At 35.0% G+C, this 26,172-nt stretch overlaps 3 protein-coding genes across 19 annotated transcripts; 2 read left to right on the top strand and 1 right to left on the bottom strand.

Moving 5' to 3' along the window:
- Nucleotides 1–343: 343 nt before the first annotated feature.
- On the top strand, nt 344–10,738 carry LOC114261975 (protein MAIN-LIKE 1). 17 transcript variants are annotated; one of them, XM_082891168.1, is made up of 11 exons: nt 344–563; nt 2,008–2,622; nt 2,890–3,030; nt 3,317–3,439; nt 3,553–3,822; nt 3,906–4,202; nt 4,339–4,872; nt 5,025–5,265; nt 10,012–10,133; nt 10,228–10,301; nt 10,600–10,734. In XM_082891168.1, the coding sequence occupies exons 1-6, from the start codon at nt 510–512 to the stop codon at nt 4,197–4,199; spliced, it is 1,497 nt and encodes a 498-aa protein (XP_082747294.1). In that variant the 5' UTR covers nt 344–509; the 3' UTR covers nt 4,200–4,202; nt 4,339–4,872; nt 5,025–5,265; nt 10,012–10,133; nt 10,228–10,301; nt 10,600–10,734. The 17 variants fall into 17 exon arrangements, with proteins under 17 accessions (XP_082747294.1, XP_082747293.1, XP_028058132.1 ...); XM_082891167.1 differs by having other exon boundaries at nt 10,042–10,133; XM_082891172.1 differs by lacking the exons at nt 10,012–10,133; nt 10,228–10,301 and adding an exon at nt 1,640–1,712 and having other exon boundaries at nt 350–563; nt 2,008–2,414; nt 2,537–2,622; nt 10,600–10,738.
- Nucleotides 4,692–11,361, top strand: LOC145788836 (expansin-A10-like). The gene is made up of 5 exons (XM_028202388.2): nt 4,692–4,800; nt 5,018–5,096; nt 10,042–10,133; nt 10,600–10,912; nt 11,058–11,361. The coding sequence occupies exons 1-5, from the start codon at nt 4,692–4,694 to the stop codon at nt 11,359–11,361; spliced, it is 897 nt and encodes a 298-aa protein (XP_028058189.2).
- A 1,170-nt stretch (nt 11,362–12,531) lies between these two features.
- LOC114261963 (MACPF domain-containing protein CAD1) lies at nt 12,532–18,081 on the bottom strand. The gene is made up of 7 exons (XM_028202294.2): nt 17,309–18,081; nt 15,790–16,028; nt 15,508–15,703; nt 15,294–15,377; nt 14,301–14,484; nt 13,986–14,149; nt 12,532–13,385 (listed from the first exon to the last, which is right to left on the bottom strand). The coding sequence occupies exons 1-7, from the start codon at nt 17,564–17,566 to the stop codon at nt 12,750–12,752; spliced, it is 1,761 nt and encodes a 586-aa protein (XP_028058095.1). The 5' UTR covers nt 17,567–18,081; the 3' UTR covers nt 12,532–12,749.
- Nucleotides 18,082–26,172: the final 8,091 nt, after the last annotated feature.

Raw genomic sequence — 26,172 nt, forward strand, 5'->3', positions numbered from 1 at the left:
TTTTAAAAATATTCACTAAAAACAAAAAAAACGAAAACAAAAAACTTAATTTTCAAAAACTCTAACCAAACATACTGAATATTTTTTTTTGTAATTTAGTATACTAACTCCTAATATCTTATCATACGGTAAAAAAATAAAAAAGGAAAAAACCCATCTTGAGTCGGGTCGGGCATGATTTAATAATGATATGTACATACAAATCCTGCCTGAGCCCAACCCGATTGAATGTCCACCACACGTACATACCAATTTTGGTTTTGGCGCCATTCCGCTTACGTCAGCATCACATTTTGAATGCCAAAGCAGCAAAAAGCTTCTCCAAGAAGCTTCACATTTCTAGTTCAAAAACAAAAAAACAAGCTTCACATTTCACTCACGCTACTCTTGCTCTCCCTTCCCTATTCTCTCCCTCTCAGTCTCCCTCTCCCTCTCTCGCTCGATCGGATCGTCATTTTTGTTCCTCACGAAGCACTCGATCCAAGTAATTTTAACTTCTTGTTATTAGGATGAAGAAAGCCTCTCGGAGATCTTCCATTGGACTAAAAGATCGATCCAATTCGGTACTTTTTTTTTTCTCCTCTTTATAATCTCTTATCTATGATTTATGTGTTTGTGTGGATTTAGCTGCTTGATTTTCATTTTTTTGTAGTGGTGACATAGTAACAGAGTGATTTCTAACCTAAATAGATCGATTTTTGAATCTCTAATCAAAGATTTTTGATTTGCAGTTTTGACAAGAACCGCCTAAATCATTGTTCAATTTGTGAGCTCCAAAAAATTTGACATTCCTTTTCTCCGGAAAATTAACTTTGACAAACAAAGTAATAAATTAAATGCAAAATAATGGATAGTTTAGGGTCACAAATTTAGGGCATATAGAACCCTGGGTTGGTCAAGCGGTAAAGACTTGAGAATAAGATTTAATGTTTCAGATTAGTTGATGTGCGCACAAGTTGGCCAGTTATAAAAAAATTATGGCATATAGACATAAGAGATGTCAATGTAAATGTGGGTGTATTTTTTTAAAATTACTTTTTTCTCAATGTTTTTATATCCTCTTTATTTTAACCTCAAATTAGCATTTTTAAATTATAATAAATAAAAACTAAAAAAAATGGTGTCCTAAAATGTGTAACATCACAAAACATGTTTGTATGTGAAGTGTTCCCAATGTGTCCTGCAAAAAAATAATAATTAAAAAAATTGACACGCCATGTGGTATGTCCAACACAGACATGACACCCATTTTGAAGAGTTTGTGTTTTCTAGATCACCATTTTTGTTTTAGGGTCTAGACATCATTTGTGTTATTACCATGCACTAGTAATTTCCTAAAACCTGGTCCTGGTTATGCCTGGACACATTTGCTCCATTTGCTTAATGGGAACTCAACTAGTTCTCAGTCCAGGCTTGTCTCAATAAAGTAGGTAAAATCACCCACTTTTGTACTCATTATAGACAAGGTTATGCGAAAGAGGAAAATAGTTGCCTTTATGTTGTGGGTAACTGATAGCTGATTCTTGTGCTTATGTAAAGTCTACTAAATTTTAAGTCATTCGATGAATTACTATATGCCCTTTACTTTTGGTGCCAAAATTGACCACTATAGTAAAGAATTTTGGCTATTCAAATGCAGATGACTTATAGTGGATGATCACCAGTGCAAAGAATTTTGATTATTGTGTTAGGAATTCATGCATCAAATACTTGTAAGTTTGGGGGAGGGTGTGACTGAATAAAGATATGCTATACTGCGATAGAATCCCTGAAATAATACTTGGTTTTATTGTCTGTATGCTACTTCGACATTTATAATGCATAAACTCATGTAGAAGTGTACTGAATCATGAATATTTATACAATAAAATATAGGGTTAAGTTGAATTCTTGCTAAAACTTCTTCAGAAAAATATTTATCCATATCCATAAAAAGAAAGAAAGTAAAAATAGCTATGTACTGACTGAACTGAACCAATGATCATTCATGATTGGTCTTCTGTGCAGGTGGGGAACTTCAGTACTAGATTTTCTTTGCAACCATTTGTTAAAAGGGTAGACAAACTGACAGAAAACCAGAAAAATGCCATAAAGAGAATGGGATTTGGCAACTTGCTTCGGATCCCTTATCAAATGTTGAGCAAAAATCTTCTTGTCGAGTTGATGGAAAGATGGAGTTGCGATAAGCATGCTTTTCTACTTGTCCCCGGGGATATTACCATGACTCTCATGGATGTCGCACTAATTCTAGGACTACGTGTTACCGGAGATCCTGTGATCCTAAGGGAAGATCAACCTTTTTCTGATTTGGAGAGAGAATATGGAGCAGTTGTTTGGAATAGGAAGATCACGATAGCATCAATCGAGAAGAGACTTGACACACTTGACGGAATAGTTAATGATGATTTTATCAGGTCTTTTTTGTTATTTATATTTGGGACACTACTTTTTCCCAATTCAAATGGCAAAGTAGATTCCCGTTATCTTTCTCTTCTCCAAAGATTGGATAAGGTTTGTCATTTTGCATGGGGTGCAGCTGTTCTTGAGGAGATAAGTAACTGGTTGTGCAAAAGAAAGGAGATGAATGTACAGTATGTGGGAGGGTGTCTTATTTTCCTCCAAGTAAGTTTTTGCATCTTGTAAATAAATATCATGTAGTGCCTATTAAAGTTTAATTTTAAGGTTGAGTTACTTAAACCATGTTCTTGTGTGTACGACATTACAATGATACGCTTTATGTTCTTGCTTTATATGTTGATGCACCATCACAAGCCTGTAGTTATGTCAAAAGCTTGAAGAACACTCCCAAGTATTTTTGTTAGATGACAATGAATTTCTAATAGTTTGTTCTAATTTTATATTCTGAACCCGTTATTATGCTGTGTACAGATATGGTCATATGAGCATATTGATATTGCTCGGCCTGGTTTGCTAGGTTGCCAATTCCCTCGTGCCTGCCGATGGGAAAATAGTAGGTCTCATCAAAGACAGTGGTTGATTACTAAGTTTAAGGAACTGGAAAAGAATCAGGTATTTGAGATCACTCGCTGTGAATTCGTGGTGTTTAAAGGGAGCTTCTAGTCACACAACATTAATACCTGTTTACACCCATATGTACAAGTCTTTCGACATAGAGTATAAGTGTTACAATGCATAAAAGGAGTGTAATGAAAAATTTAATGGGTGTAAATAGAAGCTCTCGTGTTTGAAACCAAAATTCATTTACTGTTATAGTGAGTAGCGCATCATTAAATTTGTGTAAATATTAGTTTTCTTTCAGCCATTTAGTTGCATACTATACTATCTATCCATTCAGATAACGTGGAAGCTTCAATTGACTTCCGAGGAGTCAAAAATGGATACAATCAAAGAGTTATTAGAGGAACAGAGTGATGGCGAAGAGGTTCCTGCACCGAGGTATAATGTTTTGATTCACAAGGTAAATAATTTCTTCTCTCTCTTATGACTATAGAGTTATAGTCCTTAACTAATGATTCACTTGTCACTTTGTGTTCTTATGTTTGATACAAACTAATTTATTCCTCTCAACAGGAGGAGGATAATGTGAGAACAAGATTACAAATTATGGATCAATGGATTGCCGAAATGGAAAATGATTCAAAAATGAATATGGTCGGAGAAGTTCATGTGACACAAGATGATTGTTTCGAGCAATCAAGAAAAGCACAAAATGTACCAGTGATGCTAACAGACAAAGTGGATATTTTACCTACATCTCATAATGTGTCAGAGGGAGAAAGAGAGCACACGGATCATCCACGGACATCACAAGAATCTTCCACATTTATTATCATAAGCGACGTGAGCTAAGTTGAATTGTGCTTTCCTTTGTTTTGTGTATAGTATACATTCTTACATTTTACATAGAATGTTTGATTGTATAGGATGATGGTGACGATGACTTAGGAATAAAAGATCATATTTTACAAGAGCCAGATGCAAAATTGAAGGAGGAGATTGATGACTTGAGGAAAGAGAATAAACTTTTAAAAACTCAGCTCTTGTCAAGTTCAAAATTCGAAGAGGAAAATGCGAAATTGAGGAAGGAAGTGGAGAACTTGAGACGAGAAAACCAACTTTTAGTCTCATCATCAAATAATCTTGTGTATCGATTGGAAAGACTTATATTTGATGAAGACGTAAATGCAACAGAAGAACAGAATTCAGCGTCCCCGTAAATGGTAAGGGAAACAAACAACTGTTGAATGCACTGCTCAAAACTTAAATCTCAATCCTTTTAGAAGAGGACAATGCTTTGAAATGCGCTGACAGTTTTAAAAAATATATATATATATATATATATTTTGGTTTTTGCAGAAGATTTTGTAGCTTAATCTGTGATCTTCTCGGTTACCATGTCAAAGTTAACATTTTGAGGATATGCTTTGTAAGGTTCATAAACTCTGTCCTGAATCTTCACCAAATGAATTATGTTGAGCTTAAAATGTTCCCGAAATTACCTGGCTTTTAAGTATTCATGTAGGCCCTTTTGGTTTGGTGGTTGGCATCTGTACTACATACATCGTGATGAAACTATACGAGAGCTAAATGATTTTGGTATCACCATTGCCACTGCCACTGCCACTGCTATGAAGCTTGGGTTGTTAATATTCATGTGATTCATGTGGACATGACATTGCCAGTGACAACTGTTTTGGTTTGGGGATGGCATGCACTATCTCTTAGCCCATAATTGCATTGATCATAAGTTTTCTGCTTTGCAATCAGGAAGTGCAAAAAGATTCAGTAACCTTACAGAACAATCTGGAATATTGGAAGGTGTTTCCATGACTTTTGGATCGAATAAAATTGTTGGGAAACAATCAAAGCAGGAGCCAAGGAGATAAACTGGTAGGCTGGTGGAATGTTTGAAGTGTTTAGTATAGTTTATAGCTAAAGAAGCAAGTTGAAAACAACTGATTATAGCTCAAACAAGTTGAAAACAACTGATTATTGAGAAACTGATGCTTTTAGTTTCTGTTTTTCTGATTATCAGCTTTCAGCTTGCAGGAAGTTGCACAAAATATGCCAATTGTTGCAAATGTCTTGAGAGAAAGTGGCAAAGTGGAGCCAAGGTGACTGACACCGTGGATCGGAGTGTTCAAGGAGGAGCATGGCTGATAATTTATTATCCTATGGTCTGGGCTGGGCATGCAATGCAGTTGTGGACTTTTGCCGCCATGAATGTTTGCATTATCAATCTGGGTGTTGCTAAGCTACAATAGAGTGTTGCTAGACAGTCAGGTACCTTGTTATTTCAATTTAATTGTTACTGGCTTAAAATCAATATACTTGATTCATGGTTGACTGAATATTTTGCCTATAACTGATCTATTATGCGAGCATGAGTAAGTAAATATTGATGAATGAATTGTTTTTCATCCTGATAGATTTCCCACTAGGATTCGGAGCAATCTCACACTTAGCTTTTCCAGATGTGATTTTTGGCTTCTCGTGCATCAAAATTTGTTCAGACATATTAGTGTGGTTGATTAAATGTGGGTATAGCCAAAAAATAATAATAATTGAGTATTAGATTTTGGATATCAGTTTAATGGATTTCACATTTCATGTTTTATACTAGCATATAAGATAATTCAAAATTCAAGTTCAGGCCTACTTTTTTAAACCATATAATTTTGCAGTCCAATTCCAGTTCAGGCCTGTTGCGTGGTCTGCATATATGACAGGATAAACTCATGTCCAACACAAAAGATCGATTAGAAAACACAAAAGAGTAATGCTAGGGATACCAAATTTTCTACCAAACAAATGATCAAATGTCTCACATGGGTGTGGGGTCCGCAATTTTGTGGACCCCACACCCATGTGAGACATTTGGTCATTTATTTGGTAGAAAATTTGGGACCTCTAGCATTTTCCAACACAAAAAAAATAAACATGTAGTCTTATGATGGGCTCACTAGATATATAATTCACCGATATCTCTAATCCTAGGGTGAATATAAACTTGATGACCTGCTAAGTCTGCCTGAACTAGTCCATGATTTATAAAACTTGAGATTACACTTTAGTCTTATAAGATTGGATTGCCCATCAGGCTCAAATTTTTAATCTCTTCAATCAGACTTATAATCATGAGTATATACTAGAGCTTAGAAGTATATAAAATCATCCCATGAAAACGACTTAAGCCCCAAACACCTACACTTCATAAAAAGTTGTTAAAAGTAGTAGACATGTCATTGGCCATCTATTTGTTATTTGAGAGAAAACGTACAATTTTCATTTAGATATCCTTCTTCGTCGACATAAACAAGATCATTTGGTACATGATGTTTCTTTAACTAGTAGCAATTTAGTTTTGGCAGTTACTCATCTATTTATTTTAACTACCTTCTTGTTTGAGTTTGTTAGGTCATAATAACAACTTGACAAACTATTAAATGGTTGCGTGAAACCATTTGAATTGTCTTAGTTGGATGGATGTATGACTCATATAGAAAGTTAAAGGTTCGTGGAAATGTTAAAAAGAGAAAAAAAAAATTAGTGTTTGTTAAGCTCAAGAATCCTAAAGAAGTGTCAAAAAATGAAGTTTCATCATTTGGTATATGATGTTTCTTTGTCTAGTAACAATTTCGATTCGGCAGTTACACATCAATTTGTTTTGACTAACTTAATTGTTTGAGTTTGTTAGATGATAACAACTTGAAACACTATAAAAATGGTTAAATGAAACCAACTGAATTGTTTTAGTTGAATGGACCTATGAATCTCATATAGAAAGTTATAAATTCATACTAAAGAGTAAGGGTCCATTTTATTAGTAAGGGAGTGATGGAAATGTTAAAAAGAGAAAAAAAAAAAAAAAAAATTTGTGTTTGTTTAGCAAGAGCTCAAAAAAGTGTCGAAAAATGAAATTTGACATAAAGTTGTCTTGAGCTTTTAAATTTAGATTTTTGTTTTTCACAGAATATGCAAGATTTCCAGTAAAAGTGGGAAACAATTATCGTACTTTTTAGATTTGTTCAGGGTTCCATTTCCTTGTTCAAAATAGATAAGGATAATTAGGTAACATGTAAAAAATTTCTGGCAACTTTCATGCTTTTCGAATTATAAATTTTATAAATGCAAATCTTCTACTCCCTTTTGGTGTCCCTTTCTATGCCTCATTAATCTTATTGGATGACAGTGATAGCGATGTTAATTGTCATTTTGTTTTCAATATTAGATATATTCAATATCCAGAATAAGTAATTAAACTAAACAATAAAGCATCTTAATCTGTTACGAAGGTGTTTCTCCATATTTATATTTTAATGTAATTGGCAACCTTGGTTGTTTTTTTGCAGTTTTTTTTTAGATAGGAAGTGTTTCTGCAGTTTGATCTTTCATTAAAAAATTAAGAGTCGTTCCTAGATATAATAAACTCAATTAAACAATCTTAACTAAAATAAAAAAAAAATCAAAATCAACGATCTTAACTAAATAAAAATTCATCCTTTTAATTGGCAACCTTAAGAGGTTTGATTTTTTTACCAAAGTAGGTCTGTGTAGTACAAAAGAAAAGAGGATGACAAAAAAATATTTATATTACAATTCCTAAAATTAATAAATTTTAATTTAATAAAATGGCTTAAATTTAAGCCAAATTAGGCTCATATCAGCCAAACTCAGTCCAAAGTCAATAAACTCGTATTTTTAGGCCAAGTTTGGAGACTTTAAAAAAAGTCAAAAAGCCAAAAAGTTACTCAAAAAGTTAAAAAGTTAACACTATTCACCAAAAGTAAACAATTACGGCTGCACAACTCCCAATTCAAATTTTTCCCTATAAATCAATTTTTACAATTTTTTATTACACATTTTTCAATAAAAAGTCAAAAAGTTAACCCAAACATCCATATTTTCAACCTCAATTTTTTAGTCCAAAAAGACAAAAAGTATACTTTTTTAGTCTTTCCAAACTTGGCCTTAAGCTCACAAATAAGATTTGAGTTTTAGAAATATAAAATAACTCGAACTCAGTCTAACCCGTTTATCGATCAAAACGTACTAGGCTAATTTAGTAACTTTTTGGCTATTTGGCTAAAAAAGTAGGTAAAAAAAATTATATGTTTGGGATGATTTTTTGACTAATTATAAAAAGATGTGTAAAAAGTAGAGAGAAAAGAGAATCTTTGACTTTTTTGTATGAGTTGTTGACTTTTTACTAAAAGGGTAACTTTTTGACTTTTTGGCTAAAAAAGTAAGCCTTCAAACGGGGCTTAAGTTAGGATCTTAAATTTTAGGGTATTGTTAAAACTTAGTCTCGATGAGTTACTCAATGAATTATAATTTAGAGTTATGATCCAATATGCTTAGATTATAAATTAAATCAGATCTATGTACCCATTAGATCTATTACATAAAATTTCCAGCCTGTCAGAGAGGGGAAGGGCATGAAACCCGAGGGGGAGTACAGGTCAGCAAGTGACACGTAATCATCAATCTTCCCAACCAGACTATTCATGTTACTAAATTTGGTTGGCTAACTGTTCGCCAACCCTTGAGTCTATCCTACATGTGAATTGGGCCGTCCAAGTAATACTCGACACCTTACCCCCTCTCCCCCTCTTTGACTTTGACCACCCTTCTTTGCCTGCAATCTTATATTTTGCTTTGAGTATCATCATGTGACCTCCTTCAACACCTTGCTGATCTGTCAACTCTTCAATAACCTGCCACGTATCCTCTTTAACCTCTGGACTTTTTGCCATGTCACTATCAAAGCAGATGGTGAACGCCTCGCCCCTTCTATGAAATTTTTAAGAAATTTGTAGATGTTACGATATGCATATGTGAATTGGTTCCCAACCAAATATAATGAATTGCATGCGTGCATATGATTTTGTCCATATTTGCTTGACCAGACTCAAACGTGATATATATATTGGAGGATATTGTTTAAACTCGTAAGACTTATTATGAATTTCGTTTTGATAATTTGAACCGATTTTTATTTTTGTATATATAATTTATTTAAAAAAGAGTAATGTTAGTGATTTTAAAAATTTTACTAAAGTTTTTATAAAATGTCTCACATGGGTGTGTGACTCACATAATGTGGGCTCATGTGGGTTCTACATTCATGTAAGATATTTGATAAAATTTTTTGTATAATTTTTGAGGTCACTAGTATTTTTGAAAAAAAAATTAAGTTTATAATTTTTGAGGTCTTTAGAACTTGTTCAATTTATCATGTTTGTCACAAAAAAAAAAAAAAAAAAAGTATTTTAAAAAATAGACCATCTATTTTTTTATTGACAAATATGATAAAATGAATGGGGTAAAATTATCAAATGTATGCAAATGACTTTATAAAATGAACAATTTAAATTATTGAAATGAATCTTGTGATAGGTCCCATGGGCCTGGACTTTGGATTAAAGTAAAATCCAGCCCCAATAATAACATATGATATGTTAAATAAAATATAATTATTATAATATTATTAGTGGTTTAACTTTTTGTATGACTGGACGTTTTTACCTAAAATGAATGTGTACCACTTATTGATTTTTCTAGATAAATTTCTAGGCACAAATCCTGAATATGCAGCATTGCTTTTTTTAAAAGAAAATTGATATATATGATCGGATGAATTTAATTGATTTTTTACCTCCTAAATAAATTCACACATGCATATATATATATATATACACACTTGGACAATAATGGGAGACTAGCCAATATTTTTTAAATATGGTTCTTATATACATGTGATAAGCTGAAAAAACTATAAAATTCATCCAATGATATATAATAGCTTTCCTTATTTATTTATTTATTTAAATAAAATAAAAAATCTACATGTGAACTCAGTCCTACCATCACTACCTTCTACTCTTTCAAATTTATGCTTGTGTGTATGTGTATAAATATAGGGTACCCATTTCCCTCACACCCTCAAGCCTTACTCTAACCAAGATATCACAGTACCATACACACTTGAGCAATGCAATATAAGCCATTTCTCTTCTCTCTTGTCAGTTTCTTATTATGCCTTCTTCATGGCACTAGTGGATACAGTGACAAGGCCCATGGACTCTACGGTGGCTGGCAAACTGCTCACGCCACCTTCTATGGTGGTAGTGATGCTTCCGGCACAATGGGTAAGTTTACAATTTCCTGTATGTGTGTGCGTACGTTCACGTGAGTGTGTGCACGTTTTGATAATAGTATATATAATTGGATTGGATTGGGCAGGCAGGGGAGTTATCTTTTCCATTCAATCCAAATCTTAAATGAGTTGAGTCAACTTGAACCAGGCTGAGTAATAGGTAATTCAAATTTGACCCGTATTTAGGAAATTTTGTCCTTAATAAGGATTTAAGCTTGACTTATTTACTTTTAGAATTGACTCCAAATGTATTTCAATTGAACCGAGATTGGTAGTTCAGTTTTTTAAGTGTGTATTTTAAACTGACTTACTTGTATTCATAATGAGCTAATATCAAACAAATTTTTAATGAACCGACTACAAATCAAGTTTTGACTAGTTTGATTCGTTTTACCACCCTATTTATTTCCTCTCAAATTCAACCCTATCACTTTACAATCTTCAAATATTGTGTGTAGGAGGTGCATGTGGGTATGGAAACCTGTACAGCCAAGGCTATGGAACCAGCACAGCAGCTCTAAGCACAGCCCTCTTCAACAATGGCTTGAGCTGTGGCGCATGTTATCAACTGAGATGCAGGAAAGACCCCCAATGGTGCCTTGCTGGTACCATCACCATCACCGCCACCAACTTCTGCCCTCCAAATTACGCTCTCTCCAATGACAATGGTGGGTGGTGCAATCCCCCTCTCCGACACTTCGATTTGTCACAGCCTGTTTTCTTGAAGATTGCTCGATATCGTGCTGGAATTGTCCCGGTAGCTTACAGAAGGTAATAGCAATCGCTAAGATTATATTCAAACATGATATTAGAGTTAGGTTTGAGTGTTCTGAGCCAAGACTGTCTTGAATATGCTTCTCGTCTTGTTCATGTTTTGTTCATTATAACATCAACATTTGCCTTGGTTTTTGAGTAGGGTACCATGTGTGAAGAAAGGAGGAATGAAGTTCACCGTTAATGGAAATTCTTACTTCAACTTGGTGTTGATAACGAACGTGGGTGGTGCAGGGGATATCCATGTAGTGTCCGTAAAGGGCTCTAAGACAGGATGGAAAGTCATGTCAAGGAATTGGGGTCAAAATTGGCAGAGCGACTCATACCTCAAAGGTCAAGGCCTCTCTTTTCGAGTTACAGCCAGTGATGGAAGGACGGTCACTAGCTACAATGTCATGCCAGCAGGCTGGCAATTTGGACAAACTTTTGAAGGAAGTCAATTCTAGAAAACTCGAGACTAAGGGTTGACCCGATGGATAAATCGCTTCTTTATCACCTTCTCTTATTTCTCGTCTTTTGTATAAGATAGGTTTTTTTTCACTTGTATATGTGTTAAATATATGTGTGTATGTTTGTAGTTATAAGCCCCAACTTGGTTAAAGAGAACCAACTATTGGGTTCTAATAAGACATTTTCACATGTCCTTTTCATAATTGGAATGCTATTGTTCTTGTATCTCTTTTTCTCAAGCATTTTAAGGCATAACAATCCTCTCAAATAGACTCTTAAAGTCGACAAAACAGAGGAGATAATAGAAAGCACTTTTAAAAAAAATTCAGGTATGCTGAGTCCCCTGCTTTTTTAATGAAAAGCTTGAATGTGCTAAAGCCACCAGAGGTGCCATTAAGCTTAGAAAAGTAGCTTTTTGGTTGTGGTAACAAAGAGATCAAATTACCCCTTCATGGGTAAATGGGTGATTAGCCCCAACACATGATCTTCTGTTCTAAGATTAATGGGCTTGTACATATTTTTAGAATTTTTTCTTTTTCTTTCAAAAACATTTGATTGAAATTTATTACAAATTTTTTTTCAGAATCATTTCTTTTTACTATACATCAATCAATTAAGAAAATTATTTTTGAAATAATATTTCAAAACATAAATCAGTGAATTTTTTGTCGTATGATTACATATTGGCCTATTTTAGAAAATAGGAAAAAAAGTCAGTTTTTTTACTTCTTTGTACTATTTTTTAAAAAAAATATGTTAAAAACAATAAAGAAGTAATGCAATACAAATAAACTAAATCAATTTTTATCCTAGTTTGCCAAAATAGGCTATTGAGATTTTCACCAAATCGTTCATAGCAGGGGTGAAGGATCACCACAGAGCTGCCAATCACCCAAATTAAGAAAATATTTGAGATCCTCATAAATTTTTTATAATTCAACTCACAATGATATAATTTAACGAGTGTCAATTTTTGATTGATTAAACACTAAGACCTACTACCCTTGCCACATCATTGTGAATACATTTGCAAATATAAAATGTGAGTTTCTAACATTGTTACCCAAATTATTAAGCAAGAAAGCCACACGTTTATCGTTTCTTTATTTCATATTTTTCATCTTAGTCCCTCGTATTATTGAATTTCTTCTGGTAGAAGACCAAAATGAAAAGAAAGAAATAACTCTAAATGATAACTCATAGATACATATACATATACGTTTCAAGAGAGGTAGAACATCATATTTTCTACAAAATTCACAATATCTCACCGAAGAAAAAAAAAAACCCCAGAATTTGAGAGCAAAACTGGAAAGAACTCCAGACATCTAACACCATCAAGGAGCACATTCTCACCTCATTCAACAAAACCCTAGCATTAGACTCAATAATTTAGCAACGAATATTTCACTCTCAAAACAATTTTCCCTTTCTCAACCCCAAGCTTTCCTCCGGAAACCAACCAATGACCTGGAGGATCTTGTGGGCCCTTGCTCATCTCCGACATATCAACAAACTTAGCCAACTTATTGCCCGGGGCCACAATGTTTTCCCTAGATCCTGAACTCGAGTCACCACTATTACTTCCAACGGTGATCACTTTCCTTGATTTGTCATTAGGAGAATGATCCCATAATGATCTTCGAATCGTGCAGCCCGGCAGCCTGGAGTATAGAAGCTTCATATACAAGACGTTTCTGGACCCGAAATCCCACACTCCAAGCTGCGCTCCAGTTACAATGTACACACCGGAGAGATCGCCTATGACAGTTGCGGGGCTTTCAATTGGTGCAGTGCACACGTGAGAGAAGTTCTTCCATTTGACCGGCTCAAACCATCGGCTGTCTTGCTCTTCAGGGCCCTGCCATTTAGGAGCACCAATTGCCACGTGAGTGTCCCAATATGGTTGGAGGATTTTTGGAAGGGACACCGAGTGTTGAACGTGGATACATAGCCGATTCTGCTTAGATCCTTCAAGACACAACCGCAAGCCTGTCACGTGCTTACGTCCAACTGATACCTACATTTGAATTAAGGCCAGATAATAAGCAAAGAGGAAATAAATGGGTTTCTTTGGATACCATTTTATGCGTCAATAACCAAACATTCCCCTCATGGGTTTCCCATGTGTTGATGGGCCTATTGGAGTAGTTTCTTTCTACCAAACTGAAAGCTGATAATCAGAGCTAAAAGCACCTCTCCCTTTGCTTTCGCATAATAAAATTTTTCAGCTATTTTTGGCCTCATATACTGCACATAGAAGCTGCACCAAATAGTTTGGTACAAATTTTCAAAAAAATAAAATAATTATAAGCAACTTCTTAAGCTACACCAAACAGCCCAATATGCTCAGTAGCCCTGTTTGATGCATCTTATGGGGCTGCTTATAGCTTTTTCTTATGGGACTTTGCATAGCTTCTACTAAAAAATATGAGACATAAACACTTAAATAAGCTGGAATTTTTTTATTTATTTTTTATTGAGAAGCAGGCGAAATGGTACTTTTAGCTTGTGTTTTCTTATTATCAATTTTTAACTTGCAAGAAACTACACGAAACAGGCCCAATATAATCTATTGAGATTCCTCTGAGGACAACGAACAAAAGATGGGCAAACATACTTGCTCTTGGCTGACATAAAGCTTTTGCCCCATCATGCTGAACTGCAAAGACGGGCAAACAGGTTCCTTCCTTTGGTGCCCAGGATGCTTGTCCTGTACAGGGGCCCATATCCGAGGGACCTGAAACTCTAGGAAATATCTCAGCTCTTCAATTTGAGGCTTGTCTGTGAACAATTAAACAAAAAAAACTAAGTTAGCAATTAGGATGAATCCCTGAACATTATCATGGTGGTGGTTTGTTATTGTACCAGCCGTTCATGCGTAGAAAGTAAAAAAAAAATTAGCCCAGAGATTTTGAAGTTGAAGATATCTTACATTCAAGATAGAGACCTATAGCACGATCCAAGTGCTCTTTTCCACTTATCCCTTCAAAAAGAAGGGTGATAGGAATGAATGACATCTCAATAACATCTGGAGAGGAATGTACAGTCGTGGCCCATTGAGTATGGCTTTGCTCTAGATCATCTCCTCCCCTCCGTCTGAAAATGACTGTGACATCCTGCACCATGTGTAATTTAAGAAAATTTTGAATCGAATGCTTCATAATAATTCAACAAAACCCAGGTAGAGTGAGTTTTTCCATCTATAAACAAGCACGATGTGGATTCAGAATCCTGACACTGCACAAATTCCTCTCTACCACTCGTGTAAATAAATTCCCCCAACAGTTCAAACTAAGGCCCATTTTGGCAACATGAAGTTTTAACCAAAAAGTCACTACAAAAAACTCAACTCTTTTCTCTCTACTTTTTGCACGCTTTTCGTAAAAAGAAAAAAAAAAAAAAAACCACTAAAAAAGTCAATTCCCAAAACAACCCTAAATGAACAGTGACTGCAGGGGTGGATAAAAACAATTATCCAGTAGGGGCAAAATCTTACATAAAACCCATACAAGAATTTTTTATTTTTTATGTTTTGTTTCTAATTGACAAATGAAAGGAGAAAGAGAGAATCCCCAACCATTTACCCATTTCAATTATAAAGAAACAGACAGCTCCAAAATTTATATATGCAGTTTAGAAGATTAGAGTCCCCTCAGGCTTTTTTGAGAATTTTGATAAATGCATATGCAGAAAACAAGAGTTAGTGAGAGTGCAAGGAGAGATGCTAAAAAGTTCTTTAAAAAAACAAAAAAGAGACCAATGGTTTGGTTGGAGATAAGTACCAAGGGTGTGGGCCAAAAGAGAGGTCAATGAGAGACCTTAAAAAGTTTAAAAAATAAAATAAAATAGATCAATTGTGAAAAGGTAACAAAAACAACTCCGTCTTTTCTAATAGTTAAAATACTAGATTAAGACTTCTACATACTTCTTTACCATTCCCGGTAAGACAAGGCACACTAGTGGGTTGAGGATATATCCCTTGGCTGTTGAATAAAGAAGGATCAGCACCCTGCAAAATACACAAGGAAAAAAAGGAAAGAGATATAGAGTGTGTCAAGGAAAAATGTAAGAGAAACAAAATATGAGAACAAAAATGTTAACTTTTATGAATAAGAAATAAGAAACATCACGGAACTAGCCTTCTCCTTGTATTTCAATAGACCTGAACTTGTTAGACTGTTGGTGTTGGAGAACCTATGATTTCCGACATCCTGAACATATTTTTTTATCTCCATGGTTGACAAAGGCGAAGACTGATGCTGTTTAACATAAATCACGTCCTTACCACCAATGGTTACAGATGTAATAACATGTGTCCCAAAGTTTTCAATAAAGCTGTTCAAAAATAAAAGATCAAAATTATATACAAATAATAGATTCTAGTAGCAACGCCTTTCTATAAGTAATTTGAAGACTAATACCTTGCTAAGGAGGGTGGGTCCCAAGATGTTGGGACCGCTCGTTTCACATTTTCTTGCAAAACTAATGGGGATTTTATGAAATGAACCTTAGCAAGTGGATAGAAAAAACCATCCATGCAAAGGGTCTTTGTAGCTGCAGCATCAATATGCTTGGAACCAGTAAAGCTGAAAGCAGCATTGAAGCTTCCAAGAGGAACATCTCCCGATAGACCAGCCTTTTTATTAAAATACTCCACCATCTGCGGTCATTCCGAGTGACAATCATATTAGAACTATTATGTTGAGTTTGGTTTACTAGAATGAAAGTGGAATTGAATAGAATGATCATTCATTAACCTCCACACAGAATGACCATTCCTTTATAATGTTGAATAATGATTCCATGTGCAATACATTTTTCATCATTTTTTTAGTAAATCAAATGTGAAAATGGACATTCTAATAGAATGATCATTCTGTTCCACCTTCATTCCAGTGAACCAAACACTATCCTAGTGCAATAGAAAGAATAAACAGTAGCCTACATGGTAGTTAGTTTACAAAATAAGTATTGCAATAGTTAGACCATGTTCCATCCTTTGGTACAACTAATTTTTGTAGTTGCAAACATTACTCAAGTTCTCTAAGATCTTATGCCTAATACTATAAGCAACAACCTCACAATCTTGTTGCTTATAGCAACACAGAAGTTTAAGACCCTAAAATTTGGTGTAGCACCTGACTGATTTCAAAGAAACAATGGCACTCAATTGTAAGCTTGACATAGTTACCTGGTGAACACGCTTGAAAAAAATAAAAAAGAAAATTGATGAATCAAACACAAGCTAAGTGGAGAATCAAAATTGAAGTGTAATTGGGACTATCAACTTTTTCCCTCTTCAGTAAGATTCTCACTACTTTATTGCACTTCCTCATGGAAATTTATTTCACGTGGCAAATTCTTTCACTTGCACATCAATAATCTTGAAGTCCAATTCAAATATCAACTTTGCCCTAATTTCTATATATCTATCTTCTATACTATTATAAAGATAAGCCTTATCTAGGTGTTTATGTCTCATCTTTTGGGTTTTCCCAAAATACTCCTATATCAGTTATATTGTCAATTATGCCCTAAATTCAATTTTTTTTCCCTTCAAATCTCTCAACTTTCGATTATTCCAAATTCATTTCAATTTTCAAATATTCAATCATACAATTTACAATCTTATTTTCTGAAACAAAATTATCATATATATACACACATGGCGTGTGCCCCCGCTTCTAGTTTATAATTGAGGGGAGGCGGCTACCTCTTGCAATCACTTATAACTTTTCTGATCATAGTGAAAACCACAACAGCAGTGACGGAGCCCTAATTGTTTGTTCGTGTGTGCCTATGATATATCTTTCTGTGTGTTTGTTCTTTCTGTATTTTGCATATTTCGTATTTTACCGATCATGGTTAGGTTTTACGGATTTCTAACATTTGTAACATGAATCACATAAGCTTTCGAGAGAGAGAGAGAGAATACCATACCTCATGAAAATTGCAAACCCCAGAGCTATCACGCCCAACTGGCTCCAGAGAATTCTTAATGTCCCTTGAGACATTGGGCACAACCAAACCGTCATACAAACATAGATCCCTACAGTGTTCTTCATCAATTTCAACAACCCTAGACCCTCCCAATCCTTTACAGTACAACAACCTGGTATCAAAGTTCACATCAAATCCCTTACCCAACGCCTGTACTGAATTGATAGCCGTATGCAAAGCTGCTGGATTTTCTTCCATTTCATCAACCTCCCAAAACCCTAACAATCCAGTTCTTCAGAAAACCCAATTCAAATTCAACACCCAATTGCCCGTTAGGGCTATTGAATCCGAAAAGTAACCGGTAAAAAGCTGGATATTCAACCATTGATCAACGAATTGGCCATTTCCGAAGCGTTGAATCAGTTGACTCTGAGGGTTGACTTGAAGATATATATATATATATATATATGGAAAAAGAGATTCGAAATGTTCGTGTTCCTCTATCTATGTGATCTAGATCTTGAATCGTATGGAGATTTGATATCCTTGGTTTCACTCTCTATGTCTATTTATCTTCGATAAATTTCTCAGTATACTGTGTACTTGCTCTACTAGCTCTCCCTCGCTATACTGCCAAGTCTATACTCTCTCTGTATTGTCTAAAGGGCCATTGACTACACAGTCATTAATTAACAATTAGGGTTACACTCAAAAAAAATTTAAAAAAAAAAAAAAAGAGTATAAGAGTGTATCACTTTTACTCAATTTGGACCACTCATATATATATATATATATATATAACTTTTATAGTTGTGGCCCGGGGGGGTATGGAACTGTCATTTGTTCATCAAATTGTGAATCCAAAAAAATCAATTCGTATTTGTCTGTCAATTCGGCAGATGTGAATTGAGCGGATTAGTAGAGGGATATAAATCAGTTTAGTGATTTAAAATTTTATAAATTTTCAATATAATTCAACTTATACACCTTCTCACAAAAAAGAAGAAGAAGAAAGTATTACAATAATTGACTTAAAAAAATATTACAATCACTATATATCTTATTTAAAGAAAGAAAGTTTGAAACTTTCGAATATTATAATCATTGCATGTCTCAATTACATATTACAATCATAGCCTGCCTCATCCACATAAAATATTATAATTTGTGCTTATTAAAATATAAAAACAATTCAAAGCACCAAAATCATAAATAGAACAGTAGTAGAGATTGTAGCCTTTGTATTGTTACATCTATATATGTTTTTTAAAACAAAAATCAACCAGCATATATCATCTTTTTTATTTATTATTTTTAGAGTTAGATTTAAAAATAAAAAAATATAGATAAATAATACATTTATTTTTTTCAATTCAAAAAATATATTCAAGTTGAAAACTTTTTTTCAACAGAATATATTCAACAGAAACAGAATATCTAAACAAATTGAAAATACAAAGTCTTAGGTGTCGTTTGGTAACACTTACGTTTTCAGTTTTCTGTTTATATTTACAAAAATTTTAAAAACTCAAATAAAAACTTGTTTGGTAAAATTTTTGATTTATAAATCAGTGGTCTCAGTTTATAAATTTGGCCAAAACATGAAAACACAAAAAATATATTTCCGTTTTGAGTTGACTTTTTTCTTTTTTTTTTTCCTACCCAACACTAGCCACCACCCGCCACCATTTTTCGCCACCGTTTTCCGCCACCACCACCCGCCCCCCACCACCACCTGCCACCACCACTCACCACCCACCTGCCACCATCACTCGCCACTACCACCCACCAGCCACCACCACTACCACCACCACCCACCTGCCATCCACCCGCCACTCGCCATTACCATCCACCGCTCGCCGCCACCGCCCGCCACCTACTTGCCATCACCACTCACCACCCACCTGCCACCACCAACCACCCACTACCACCAGCCACCTGCCACCCACCCGCCACTACCACCACCACCACCACCATCACCATCACCCACCACCCACCTGCCACTACCACCCATCACCGCCACCACCACCCGCTGACTACCACCTACCACCCGCCACCGTCACCCACCCACCCACCACCACCACCACCTGCCACTACCCACCACCACCCGCCATCCGCCACCCACCTGCTACCACTACCCACCACCTGTCACCATCACCCACTCGCTACCACCCACCACCCACCACCGTCACCCACCCACCCACCACCACCACCCGTCATCCGCCACCCACCTGCCACCACCACCCACCATCGTCATCCACCCACCACCTGCCACTATCACCCATCTGCCATCTGCCACCCGCCACCCACCTACCACAACCACCCACTTACTACCACCCACCACCCGTCACCGTCACCTACCCACCCACCCACCATTACCACCACTCACCACCACCAGCTACCCACCACCCACTGTCACCACTTTCCACCACCGTCTTCCGCTGCCACTTGTCATTTCTCACTCTTTTTTATATATTTAAAATCTTTTAAACATTTTGTAAATTATCAAACGCGTTTGTAGTTTATGTTTTTCTAAAAATAACAAAAATCAATTTATAAAATTTTTGTAAATATAAGCTGGAAACGTAAACGTTACATTATTAGGAATGCTTGCGGTTTGGCGGTTCAGTTGCAGCCAAATGAACCTCAAATCCGACATCCATTCAAAACTAGGGGGATTGAAAAAAATCAATCTGCAACCGTCCGCTCGTCATTGTGCATCCATCCAAAATGCGAAGGATCAGTTCGGTTTGGTCGATTTGGACGGATTGATATATCTGCTGCTCACCCCTAGTTGTGGGGTAATATTATGGTACATATTTTTTTTAGGGTTTATATCATTGACAAGTTGTAACATTTGTGCATTTGATTATTATCAAAGTCATAACTCAATCATATATGAGTTATAACTAAAAAAAATAAGTTATAATTAAACACTACAGAAATAATAACCAAAGAGTTCTTGGATCATAACAAAAAAAAAATGTTATAACTAGCATTATAATGAGTCATAACTAGCACCAGAATGTGTATAATCAAGTCAAAGCTAATCCCCCAATAAATCACAAAGTTGTAATTAGGGTATATATGATACAACATAAAAATTTGCATAGTAAGTTGAGAGGGTCAATATGTATATATTTATAGAAAAATGATCAAGTAATATTTATTAATAATTGTGAAAATCTTAGTATAATTAACCTTAATGATTACTACCCAATTACTATTTTTATTTACTGAAACGGAATAAGAAAAAGGGTGCTCAGGTGATAAATTAAATTTTGAATTTTCTTTACCCAAATATCTAGGTGCTCAAATACTTTGTCCATAAGGACAAACCTTTATAAAATGACCAAACTACCCATGTATATATATAGATATTATTTTCCAAACCAAACCCTAATAAAACCATACTCTCTCTGCAATGTCTCTCTCTCTCTCTCTCTCTCTCTCTCTCTCTCTCTCATTCTCCTTAGCTTCTCTCATTCTCTCTCTCTCACCACCACTTTCCCTCACCCTTCGCCACTACACCACCATCGCTGTCGCTGTTGCCGTTTTCGCCATTGTTATGGTCTCTCTCTCTCTACTTCCGTTACCTATATCTCTTTCAGTTTCTCAGCCCTCCTCCTCGCCGAAAAATCTCCCTTTGTCAGTCCAGACCTTGCTCAATGGGACCTTTGCAGATCTGACAAAGGTTGTTGTCTCTATGTTATTCTCTCTAGGAGCGCATTGCAGCAATTGGATAATGATTGTCTTTACTTGTTTCTACTATTCTAGAGATCTCTGATCTTTTCAAGAAGGTCCTCGATCTTTCTAAAAACATAAAACAAACTCAATTTAGACTCTCTCTCTCTCTCTCTCTCTCTCTCTCTCTCTCTCTCTTTCTCTCTCTCTCTCTCTCTCATTCTCATAGGGTTTGGTCTTTGATCCAGATTTGTAACAAGTATGTTCAAAATATTTTGTTTGGTGCTCTCTTTCTCTCTCTCTCTAACAGATCTTATAACGATTCCGGTTTAGACCTAACCCGTTTATTGTTTTTGATTAGGGATATCCTGTCTTGTATCACCGTTCATGTCCTTATTCATCTTGTACTTCATTGAGTTTGGTTATTGGAATATCATTGTCATGTTTGGAACAAGTTAGTAGCTTATTTTTCAAAATAATTTCTGCTTAGGATTTTGCTTGTTCGTTCGAGTGACGCTTCTTACGCTCGAGTGGTCTTTTATAGTCAGTAAATTATCGAAAGCTTGATATCTACCCTCGAACGATGCTTCTTGCGCTCGAGCAAACTTTTGTTGGTTTAAACTACTGGAAGGGGTGCATTGTGCACTCGAGCAGTGTCTTCGTTGTGTCTGGCCACTCGAGCGACTATTCTTGCGCTCGAGCAATCTATGCGTATATCAATCCAAAAGGGGTCACTTTTGGGTTATTTTTCTTAACTTCCTCTCTCTCTCTCTCTCTCTAAAACACTCTAAAACCTAGATCTACTTACTCTCTCTCTCTAGAAACCGTATCTAAAACTCAAATTCATCTTGATCTGTTGATTTCTACACTATAGTCCTTTTGATAAAAAGCTAGAGCACGTCGAGGGCTTCATTTTGATCAGAGCAAAGTTCGTGTTTGTTTTCGTTTTCGTTTTCGGTTTCGTCAAGTTTTAACTCTTGTTCTTCTTGGTCCTTGTCTTTGAAGTAGGGATTACTTTAACACTTTGTATGGTTTTTAACTTAATTATTTTATTTTTTAAGTTAAGTTGTGATTTGGGAATTTTTTAACAAAAAATCTAGGGTTTTCCTTTGAAAATTCAAAAGAGGGGTTTTCAAAATGGGTTCTTTTATAGGATTGTGGCTTTGTAAAAATGGTTGGGTTGGGATAAATGATGGATTTTATCCTTGGGAAATGATTTTTAAAGAAATAAGGTTTGTCTTAAATTATAAGTACTTGGTTTGGTAAAAAGAAAATGGAATTGATGTTGGTATTATGTAATTGGCACAATGATGATGATGATAGTGGAGTTGGATATGCATTATCACTCTTAATTAGAAATGTTGGAAAGTATATATGTATTGAAAATTAATTATCTGTTTAGAGATATCTGTTTTGGGCTATCGGTGGAGGATAGTTATAATTGTTATAGAAATTGCATGAGAATTAGGTAAATTGAAGTTATTTTCTCATCCATTTGCATTGAGCATTGTAACATATTTAACACATTGAAATTATTGTTGTTTTGAGAAAAATGGGTGAATACCATAGTGAATCTGGATAGAAGTGTAGTTGTGGTATTATGCTGGCCTGTGTGTTCTTGGTGAAAGTCTAGAAATCCACACGGTTAGGTGTCGAGCCTTCCGGTTAATATCGGTAAAAATGACAAATTGGTAGTGCTTGTAGCCTACTTGCAGACACGTTCTAAAGATTCTCAATGTTGTATCCACTGCCTTGTTTTCTATTGAAAATGAATTGATTGCATGAAAGCATGATTTTGGAAAGAGTTATAAAAGGTTTTGGTACGAGCATTGTATATGTATTCACCTTATAACTCTATTAAGATTTATACACTGTGTTAGAGTATTACTGGGCTTTGGCTCATCCTATGTGGAAAATTATTTTTAGGTGCTAATGACATGTCTCTGACAAGGTAATAGTTTGAGAGAACTTGACTTGGGGCTTTATTTGTATTGAGTATAAACTCACATTTATTGTAACCAAGTATCGCCTTGGAAAGTTGTAGCCAATAGGGCATTACTCTATCTATTTAACTCTCATTTCATATCTTTTGCTATGACACATGCTATAGATTCAGGATTAGGACTTATGAATGTATTACTACATACGCTATACTTTTGTAAAGAGATGAAACCTTATGAATGAGAGAAGATTGTATTTAGATATCTGTTGTTATTTAATATCTGTTATGGAAGGATCTTATTGTAATATTTTGGGGACATTATAGATTTGTAACTTATAGGTTTGGTGCTTTCTCTGTGTATCGAAACCCCTATCTGGACTAGCCAATTTTGGATCCCGATTCATCGTCGGAGTAAAATTTTGGTAATCTGATATCGTTTGGGAACAACGATAGAGCTTCGGGAGGAGTCATAACATGTTCAAACTAGTTTTGATTAGGGTTTGAGACGAGTTTTGGGGTAGGGTTGTAATTAGTGGGGTTTGAAGAGGGTTTTGGGTAGTGGTGGTGGTGGTGGGTTTGAGTCGCTAGAGATAGAATGTTTTGTGGCGGATGAAGGGTAGTTGTTAGCGAAGTGCCACTGTGACTTGAGGATGGAAGATAAAGAAGAAGAAGGGTTGTGGGATGAACTCTTGGGATGGTTACCTCTTTGCCCTATCCCTATTTCTCATATTTTTTGAAACACTTGAGAATATAATGATAATAATGCATATGAAGCATTGTAACATCTGGTCTTGTGTTCTTCAATTAGGAAACATAGAAAAAAAATTATTATTGTTATTGAATAGATTTGTAACAGATCTGTTCAAAAAATCAGTTCAAAAAAAGATTTCAAAAAATAAGAGAGAAAGAACAAGAAAGAGAAGAGAGTGAGAAATATTTGAACAAATAGTGGGCTCAGATCTATTTAAAAATGGCTCAAATCTGTTCAAAATGATACAGACAGATAGGTATGTATGAATATATGTAAGTAATTTGCACAGATAAGAAATGGATAGATAGGAAAAATTGGATTGGTCAAAGAAATGTGAAGAAAGAAATAGATAGAGAGAAAGTTTGAAACTAATGTTAATTTGAACAGATAGATAAAAAAAAGGTTATAAAAATTCAATAGATAAAAAAAATATTTCAACATGTAGTTAAAAAAATTGATCAGATCATTGCCTTGATGAAGAGAAATTTCAACAGATAGTGAAACTTTGAATAGATAAGGTGACAAAATTGAACAAATAGTCAAAAAATTTAAACAAATAGATATAAATTTGAGCAGATAGTCTACAAAGGGGTAAAATTAAAAACAAAATGTCATTTGAAATCAATGAAATGACTTCTCACCAAATTATTTCACAAATTGTGGATCTTTGACTAACAAAAAATATCTATTTATACCCTCATTACCTTGGATTTTTCAACAATTTTCTTTTAGAAAAATTATTTATGGCGCAAAAGAGTAATATAAACCATTTACTGAATGATCCTTATATACAAAACACAAGAGGGTGAGGTTCACATTTGGGTAAAAATTTGATGACAAATTTCATCTGATGCCACACATTTCAATGTTAATTTTTTAAGTTACATCAAATAATCGGTTGATCAAGAAGACAATCAGCAGAACAACGGAAGAACAACCAACAATGGGTAACTTTGCAAGCAACAATGGGCAGCTTTGCAAGTAACTGGTTGTCTAGGAGGACAACCGGCCGATAGTCTGGTATACGTGAAGCCTCAACGATTATATGCAAAACTTTGATGAACACTGAAGCCTCCCTCAATTTGATGAAAGTTCTGGGTTTCCCTTATTTGATACAGGTTTAATGCCAACAGTGGAGCAGAAAAAGTGAACTTTTTTAAATTTGATGAAAAGTCTGAGTAAGAGTTCATAAATTAATCTGCGAATAGCGAGCATATATCCATGTTGCACAATAGATTGAGAAAATATTAAATATTTCTAGAGTAAGTCTAAGTGACACTCGAAGTTAATAGCTATTGATCTAAATTATAAACTATCACTTTTGTATAAGAATTTTAGGGTTCTTATAAGGGATAATGTGTTAGCTGGTAATTTGTAAATGAGTAATGCTATACAAACAAAAGAATTCATACATAATTATTATGTATAATGATGTGTCTCATTATGTACCTTTCACTTTAAAATAAAATACTATTGAAGATGAATTTATTTATGTGTGTGTCAATTTCTGACCACACTACCAAACAGGTGCTCAGCTGGAGAACACCGGCAGAATAGATTAAGCCCGAACAACCTGTCACAGAAAAGAAAAGAATCCGGCGGTGGTTCATCCACCCAGGGGCACTTCGACAATCAAGTCAGTTATCTCTCAAAGATAGCAAAAGTTCTTAACTCACTATTCAGAATATAAAAGCATACCTTAGACCCATGATGGTACCTCTCTTTTATAACCAACACTTACCTAATCCCAATAGAAGCCTAGCTTCAATGGACTTAGGATTACTGGTAATCTTGGACACCCAGTAGGATTAGGATAAACTCTCTAAGAGTCTTATCTTTACCCAAACTGAAGTCTTCTCTCATTCTAGGACTTTTGTCCCTTATCCGCTTATCCCAGATTCTGGTATCTTCGCAGATAACCTCAGCCTAGCCGAGATGATTTCGGCATCATGACCAGGACACGTGGCACCTCGACTGGCACTTCGGTGACACTTTGGCTACGTGTTGTCATTCAAAAATTATGTCCCCACAACTGCCCCTAGGTACTATTACCTCGTCATCCTGAGGTGATGGAACCTATATCATTCATTCCTTTAATCATGACCCCGGTTTAACTTCAGCATGTAAATTTTTCTGTAAATTTCAACAAGTGTTAAACATGACCTCGGTTTAACTTTAACTTGTAATTTTTTCTTAAAATTTCAACAAATGTTAAACATGACATTGGTTTAACTTCAACTTGTAAATTTTTCTTAAAATTTCAACAAGTGTTAAACATGATCTTGGTTTAACTTCAACTTGTAAATTTTTTTAAAATTTTAACAAGTGTTAAACATGTCATCGGTTTAACTTCAATTTGTAAATTTTTAAAATTTCAGCAAGTGTTTAAACACATCCTCGGTTTAACTTCAACTTGTAAATTCAACTTGTAAATTTAAAATTTCAACAAGTGTTAAACACGTCATCAGTTTAACTTCAACTTGTAAA

Source organism: Camellia sinensis, chromosome 10 (assembly GCF_055761805.1).
Source record: "Camellia sinensis isolate YWXY chromosome 10, ASM5576180v1, whole genome shotgun sequence".
NCBI classification, from domain to species: Eukaryota; Viridiplantae; Streptophyta; class Magnoliopsida; order Ericales; family Theaceae; genus Camellia; species Camellia sinensis.